This window comes from Lactuca sativa, chromosome 8 (assembly GCF_002870075.4).
Source record: "Lactuca sativa cultivar Salinas chromosome 8, Lsat_Salinas_v11, whole genome shotgun sequence".
Lineage (NCBI taxonomy): Eukaryota > Viridiplantae > Streptophyta > Magnoliopsida > Asterales > Asteraceae > Lactuca > Lactuca sativa.
In genome coordinates this window covers 78,170,459-78,178,072 of record NC_056630.2, presented here as the reverse complement: position 1 = coordinate 78,178,072, position 7,614 = coordinate 78,170,459, and the positions used below count along the sequence as shown (strand labels likewise).

The 7,614-nt window shown below is 33.1% G+C and overlaps 1 protein-coding gene across 13 annotated transcripts; it reads left to right on the top strand.

The window, feature by feature from the left end:
* Nucleotides 1–1,733: 1,733 nt before the first annotated feature.
* Nucleotides 1,734–6,941, top strand: LOC111917029 (serine/threonine-protein kinase VPS15). 13 transcript variants are annotated; one of them, XR_008225705.1, is made up of 9 exons: nt 2,290–3,153; nt 3,236–3,491; nt 3,656–3,754; nt 3,829–3,953; nt 4,897–5,026; nt 5,326–5,394; nt 5,537–5,762; nt 5,951–6,032; nt 6,695–6,941. XR_008225705.1 is itself a non-coding variant. In XM_052766899.1 (8 exons), exons 1-3 carry the CDS (start codon nt 2,608–2,610, stop codon nt 3,658–3,660), a joined length of 807 nt encoding a protein of 268 aa, XP_052622859.1. In that variant the 5' UTR covers nt 2,290–2,607; the 3' UTR covers nt 3,661–3,754; nt 3,829–3,953; nt 4,897–5,026; nt 5,326–5,394; nt 5,951–6,032; nt 6,695–6,941. The 13 variants fall into 13 exon arrangements, 9 of the variants coding, with proteins under 9 accessions (XP_052622854.1, XP_052622853.1, XP_052622859.1 ...); XR_008225703.1 differs by having other exon boundaries at nt 5,326–5,762; XR_008225702.1 differs by having other exon boundaries at nt 4,897–5,394.
* The last annotated feature ends 673 nt before the right edge of the window (nt 6,942–7,614 follow it).

Here is a 7,614-nt window from a genome sequence, read left to right as displayed (position 1 = left end):
CATAAACTAATCCAAAATATTGGGATTTTTCTATAAACAAAAAATATTATGATTTTTCTATAAACAAAAATATTAGGACTTTTCTACAAATAGAACCCTCATTATTATTATTATTATTAAAAATATAAATAAGAATACTATTTTTTGAACTTGTTACTATTACTAGTGTTATTAATACATATAAATGCATTAAATGAAATAATAATATTAATGACATTGTTTAAGGGTGGAGGTGGAGGAGATGGTGATACTTTTAGCATAGAAATCGTAAATGTTTGCTTGTATATTTTTACTTTGTATATGGTCATTTCTTATTTGTCATTATTGTTTTCAATTCAGAATATTAATACTTAACAATTTGAAAGAAGTTGCATATTAATAGTTTAAGGTAGTAGGGTTTTTCACTTTGTATATATAAACACTTAAGTGAATGATGCTAATAAGATCCTATATGTGGCCGATGAGATTGATGATTGGCTCCCCGTTGTTAGTCAAAGTACTCATAGGAGGCTTGTTGTTGGTTGAAGTACTCATAGGAGGTTGTTAAGGAGAAAAGCTAGGCATGAGATGTATGAGTTAGCATCTCAAGAGGATGTCCAAAACAATGCAAATTAGCATACCCCAAAATGAAGAATATGTTCCTAATTTTTGTTTGAACGTCGGTTTGGTGCAACGGGCGGTGACATCTGATAAGGCAGTTTGCCATAACACCCAACGGACCTAGGTTCTATCCCTCCCCGAAGAGATAACAACATCATTCGTAGCAACCCAATTTCCCATTAAGGGGCTTCACTGCTTTGGACACGACTAGAACCCGACACTATTCCCCTAAGAACCTGGGAGGGCAAAACTGGATTGTGCCTCCTCCTAGTAAACTGGACCTCATTGGCAAGAATATGTTCCTAATACTAAATGCATGGATATGATCTCTGAAAATTTAAAAGAAAGGAACATTAATGATGATGAAGAAAGAAAGCTCACTGATAGGAACAGAGACGATGATGATAGTTTGACAGTTTTGAAACAGAAGGCTTTGAAGAGAAGAAGCGGAGGAGGAAAAGGATAAAAACATCACAAAGTGAATGGTGGCCTAGAGATGTTCAATAGTGAGGCGAAGTCTGGCCATTTTGAAGGTGAAGATCTTGACCATTTCTGAATTAAGGAGGAAAATGTTGGGTTAATTCAAAAACGGGTAAAGTTTTGGTCCCAGGGATATTTTTGGAAGTTTTTATTTAAATAGATTTTCTTCCACTTTTAGAGTTTGACTAGGATACTATTTTATTTAGTATATATAGATTTAATTGTTTAGTATATATAGGTGTAATTTAGGAAAAAATTTAATTGTTTCGTGGTGGCGGGGTGGTGGTTGCTGGTGGTGGTGGTAGGTAGTAATGGGTGGTGGTGGTGGGTAGTGGTTGGTGGTGGTGGTTAGTAATGGGTGGTGATGGTGGGTGGTGGTGATGTGTGGTAGGTAGTGGTTGTGGTGGTGGTTGGGTGATGATGGTGGTGGATGGTGATGGTTGGTGGTGGGTAGTGATGGGTGGTGGTGGTTAGTGATGGGTGGTAGTGGCGAGTGGTGGTGGTGAGTGGTGTTAGTTAATGGGTTTTTTAATTGTTTGTAACTATTTTTTGATTTATATGAATATTATTTTATAATTTTAATTAAAAAAATTGTGTGGTTAAATTTCTTTTTGTTCTCGCCACAAGAACCCTAATTGATCACCTGTTTAAGAGTTCAAAGGCGGTTCCTACAAGGTTAATCAATGATGAGATTTTTTCTTCATCTTCTCTTGTTGTCCTCCCTTTATCATCTCGACGTCCTACTTTATCATCAGTGATTGATGCCCAACCGCACCCTTTGTCACTAATGAATGGCGAGAATCGGCATTGCTTGCGTCCCTCGGACCCAAACCGTCTCATTCGGTACTCGTGAACCCTAACGGTGGTCAAAATCGCATATAGGACGAATACTGTTTTGAATTTCATCTATATTTTAGTTTCAGTTCATTGCTTATTACATTTTCATCCTCTATCAGTGTTCAGAGTTTTTTATTGTCTCCTACTTGATATTTGATATGTCGAACACCAAGTGTTCGATGAAATTCCTTGGTGAGAAAGAACAATGTATATACGCCCTTTATTCGTCAATGTTACAAATGTTGTATTTTTTTTTTTTTTACTTTTTGTTAATTTTGAAGGTGAAGTAGGAAGAGAATGATTTATCATAGGAAGTTTGAGCAACCTGTACATGGCTCCAACATATTGCTCGCCGTAGAGGTTGAGGTATACATTTTTAAAATTTTTTTTGTTACATAAGCTAGGAATTGTATTTTTTTGTTGTGAACAATGATGTTTCCTCCTTAGTTTGTTGTTATTATCTGCTTTTACTTAATCGTTGTTGGCATAATCACTTGAGCTACTGATAGTCTGATACTCTTAGAGCTAAAAGAACATTCTGGTATGATAAAGACTTGTTGTCTTTTTTATTAGACTTTAATGAAAAGCAGATGATGTATTATCTGAAAGGCTTTCTTATGCAATGCCTTCTTTAGTTGGGAAGTTGTTCTTGTATACTCAACTTTAGGAAGTCGTGCACTCTGTGCCACAATGCTCCATGGATCTGCTCAAGTAGTTGTCGGATCATCCGATGGAATAATCCACATGTTCTCAGTCGATTACGTCTCCCGAGGACTCGGAACTGTTGTCGAGAAATACTCTGGAATCGCTGATGTCAAACAGAATGGAATCGGAGAAGGTGCAATTCTAACACTGTTAAACTACTCTTCGCATGGTGATGACGGGAAAATGATTCACAACTGTGGAATCCATTTGTCGGATACGCGACAGAATTCAAACGCATGGAATACGAAAGTGATTCCAGAAGAGGGTTATGTTTCTACTCTTGTGACAAGTCCATGTGGGAATTGGTTTGTTTCGGGGTCTTCTATAGGGGGTTTGACTTTATGGGATTTGAGATTTGGTATACCTGTGAACTCATGGCAGTATTCTGTTCCATGTCCTGTTGAAGACATGTGTCCTTTTGCCCCTCCTCAGAGTACCACGTTGTCTACAACTGTTAGGCCACTTGTTTATGTTGCTGCAGGTTGTAATGAAGTTTCTCTCTGGAATGCAGAAAATGGGAGTTATCCTCAGGTAGAAATATATTTGCTAATTGATTAATTTATAAAACTTAGTGCTGATTTTTATTTTTTATTTTTTTTTGTAATGGATACAGGTGTTGAGAGTTGCAAATAATGAGAGCGATGGTGAGATTTCTGACATGCCTTGGGCATTGGCTAGAGCATCTACATCTACATCTAGCAAGACAAATTCAAAAGGTGATTCTAGAAGGAATGTGAATTATAAGTGTAGAGTAGATGAGTTGAATGAACCTCCTGCTAGATCACATGGAATCCGTTCATTGCTACCTTTACCTGGTGGAGATTTATTAACCGGTGGGACCGACTTAAAAATTCGTCGATGGGATCATTGTAGGTTTTTTTTTTGTCTGTCTAATCCTATTGCTATTAATACCGACATAAATTTGGTTCTTTAAAAAGATGATTTAATGCAACAGGTTTATTTAATCATTTATATTCAACAAGTTTATTCATTTATTTTTTCTGTTTTTTAAAATTTGTATAAACTTTCCCAGTTTGAAGATATTGGGCCACATGGGCCAATGGTGTTAATATACAACTTATGGCTGAATGATGAAGGCGTTTATGAATTAAACTTTGATTAGGATGATGAGGTATTATTATTAATTTTATGAGATACTACGGTTTTTTTAATCTAATAATATGATTAATTGTTTTTCTGATATAGGATATAAAATTGAATGATTTCACCAAAGATATTGGGCTACTACTTTCTTGGGTTATAATGATGGGATGGTTGTTACTATCATCGATGTAAACTCACCCTACTTATAAGCCTTTCGAACTCTTCAGGTCCATTTTCTGCTATAAATTTCTCTGCAGCAGTTAAAATATCATCTGGTTTACCGAGAATGCCCTTGTTTCGCTGTATATACCATATTTTAACTTGTGGATTTCTGTAAAATGGTCGGTCTGATGAAATGCTTATAAACATAAGCAGCTCCATTGAAATAAGGCAATACTAACCAACATGTGGCAAATAGCCTAGCATATGGTCGTATTGCTAATTTACTCTAACCTTTTACCATTTATTAGACAATACCAATTTAAGATTCAACTAAAGGAAACATTTTAGTGAAAAATAAGGTTTAAAAATTACCATTCAAGAGGCTTTGGAGATGTAAGTTTAAAGAGAGTGATTAATGAGTAAAGAACCCAATAAGTTAGCCATTGTTGGTCATCTGTTTGAGACCGACCTGGTCTCTATAGCTTTAATTGAAGCATATCTGGTCGAGAATAAAACACAACCCTTCAAAATCTAAATACAAAAAAAAAAAAAAAAAAACAAAAACAAAACAAAAGACATGATTTTTGTGACAATATGAAAAAAAGAAAAACTATATATAACTGCATCAAGTTTTGCACATCGATAAAATGAACTCTTAAAAAGATAATACTATGATTTAATGATCAATAAGAATGGATGACCTTTACATTTATTCATACAAAATCTGTTAAATCGTTTATGCTTAAATCTACAAGTTTTTTTATTTTTATTTTTATTTTTATTTTTGCAATAAGTAATATTGTAGTGAATGATTTAACATTGTCAAGAAAAATGTTATTAAAACGTCTTTCTTGATCAATATATGAAAAAAAATGCACTTAAACTATATGATTATCGAAACAACTGCAAATCATGCAAACGGATTTTCTTGGGTTATATTTTTAGAGATGTCAAGAAACTTGGATCAAGTTAGTTTTGAAAAAAAAAAAGAGTTTTCAAAATCTACAGAGCTTCACGAGGAGAATGGTTGTTACTATCATCGAGACCTCACTCATGGTAGCTGTTGGAGTGGTAACCTATGTCAATATACCATGTGGTCTTCATTCTTTGTTGGAATTTGTTAGAAGAGTAACTAATTGTAAGGATCGACTAACTAATATTGTATTTTGCTTCTTATGTTAATAACAGCTAATTCGATCTCATCCCAAAATGAAGTCATACATTAGACTAGACTTTGATGTTGGTAAGGCACTCTCCTTTTCCTATAATGGAAGGGAGGTCAACAGCTATATTTACACAAAGAAAGAACATTGGACTACAAAAATCCCATTCAGACTGTATTATGTGGTTCATTCAGTTGACTAGATCTCTTCAAATATCTTGTATTCATTTAGTTTTGATGAACATTGATTACCATTGTTTTGTTGTGGTTTTCAGGGGCAACACCAAAGGGTATATTTGGGGATAACAAGATTTACTATCGACCATGTTAATAGCCACATACAGGTAAATCTCACTTTTTCATTATTAGAGGTCTTAGGTCCAGATACATTGTTTGTATACATATAAATTGTTTTGTATACACCAATCATCATAAAAATTAAACTATTACTAGCCTTCTGTTGTTTTGTTTTATTTTGTTTTGTAGAAATATAGAATTTCACCAAATTTATTCCCGAAACATCGAGACGTAAGCTTTGTGATCATTTATTTATTTCGATCAACATGACGTATTATTATCACAGTCTTAACATTCTTGGATTTACCAACTTAGATTATAAATGCAAGAGACAAGTTTTTTTGCATTCTTGTTAATTCATTAGGAAACAACCGCTAAACAAAGCATTATAAATGCAAGTGGAAGTTCAAAGGAGGTAATCTCTTCCCAAAGGCATAAATCACTTTCATATCTTTCTTTTATATAATAAAAATGCCAAAATAAGAATCAAGACTTTTGCCTCCACTAAATATTTAAATAAAGTTGTAAGTTTATGAGTGTTTTTTATTTAATGCATAAAGAATGTGTGGTTAATATTTTTTGCCTTTTGTAAATGATCAACAGATCACCAAAGGAGCTATCAAATATAAATTCATGGGAAAACACAAAGAAAGCATATGTGGAAGCTAAGTTTACACAAATCAAGGTACTGCTTAAATAATAATTGTACTTCAATTTACCATAATATAGTTAAACATATATGCATGCTTTTATGTGTTAAATCCTTTTTACACCAGAGCTTCAAATAGTCAAACCATTTCTTAGTATCCTTGTGTCATCCATAATATTGAATCTTGTTCTTAGTTTGAGCATATCTGACAAGTTTGACATTACCCAAAAGAAGACTATTTTGCCCTTTTATCTTAGTTTCATACCATAACATCCAACCTGTGTTCTTCAATCAAAAAGGATAAGCCACATCTAGTTACAACCATCGTAATAGTTGCCAAAATTAAAGGATAACAAATAAATTGTTTGATTTAAGATTAGAAAGAGTATGTGATAATTTTACAACATAACGAGGGTCAATCTTGACAGCATCATAATACTTCTCAATTCCATATTGTATGTTGCCAACAAGCTTTAAACTTGTTCCATATTTTGCATCTGTAAGCAGATTCCTTTCACAATATGGGCTTCAACATTGGTTTTAGCTTTCTCTAGTATACTTAATCTAGTTTTAGTTTTCCAGCTTATTTTTCAGTTGCTTTTGTCTCCATTTTGTTCTTATTTTGCAGCTTATTATTTATTTTCTAAAATATGCTTATTTAATTGTATTTTGAATTGTGTTAGTTTGTTTTTGGACAGACAATTGCTAGTATTGATTCTAGAGTATGAGATAACACGAGTTAATCAACCTAGCATGAAGCGTAGGGAACAAGTTCATCTGCTATTAAGTTTAAAGTTTTTTTTTTTTCATTTTTTATTTTTTTACTTTTATTCTTCTTTTTTTCGTACTTTATGTTTAGGATGTACATGATTCCATATATAGACATATTTAATTCAAAAAGTTAAAAATATTGATGAGAAACAATGAAATTTTTATTATTTTCTACATGCTACAATTTAATTATATTTTCTTATTTTATATTATAGATAAAGATAGCCTAAATTATAAAATCTCATGAGTATTTACTGGCGTAAAACATGACACAAAATAATTTTTGTATTATGGCAAATAAAAAAGTGTCACTAAAGTCTTAAAATATGTAATTAGTAGCATGAAATTTTGAATTGAAATAGGATTCAATGGCACAAAATATGTGCCACTAAAAACTTTTCTTCTACTGTGACAAATAGAAAAGTGTCACTAAAAACCTAAAAAACTGCAGCGGCAAAAGCTAAAAGTGTCAATAAAGGGCTTTAGTGGTAGCATTTCTAGTGGCACTTATTATATGTGCCGCGGATTCTTTGAGAAGCCTTTAGTGGCATTATTTTGGGTCTTTAGTGGCACTTTTTGTGTGCCACTAAATGACATATTTTTTGTAGTGTACCTACTGTCAAAATGAAGAAATTTTCAAAGGCCATTAGTGAGCAGATTGCACACAGAAATAACTCCAGGTTACAATGTGCTAAATTGGTTACTACTTCATGTCTGTTGGTCCTCATCTTAGTGAAATAAAATGGCATAGAATGAGAACTGATATGTTTTCCTTCATTATTGTGTTAGGGAAAGGTATTTATGATGTACTCATATTTCTGGAATGGATATTAGGCTCTTATATTGC

Coding starts and splice junctions, on each gene's coding strand:
- LOC111917029 (XM_052766894.1), top strand. CDS start 2,608: ATGCTCCATGGATCTGCTCAAGTAGTTGTCGGATCATCCGATGGAATA. Junction 3,154..3,235: donor AAAATGGGAGTTATCCTCAG/GTAGAAATATAT, acceptor TAATGGATACAG/GTGTTGAGAGTTGCAAATAA.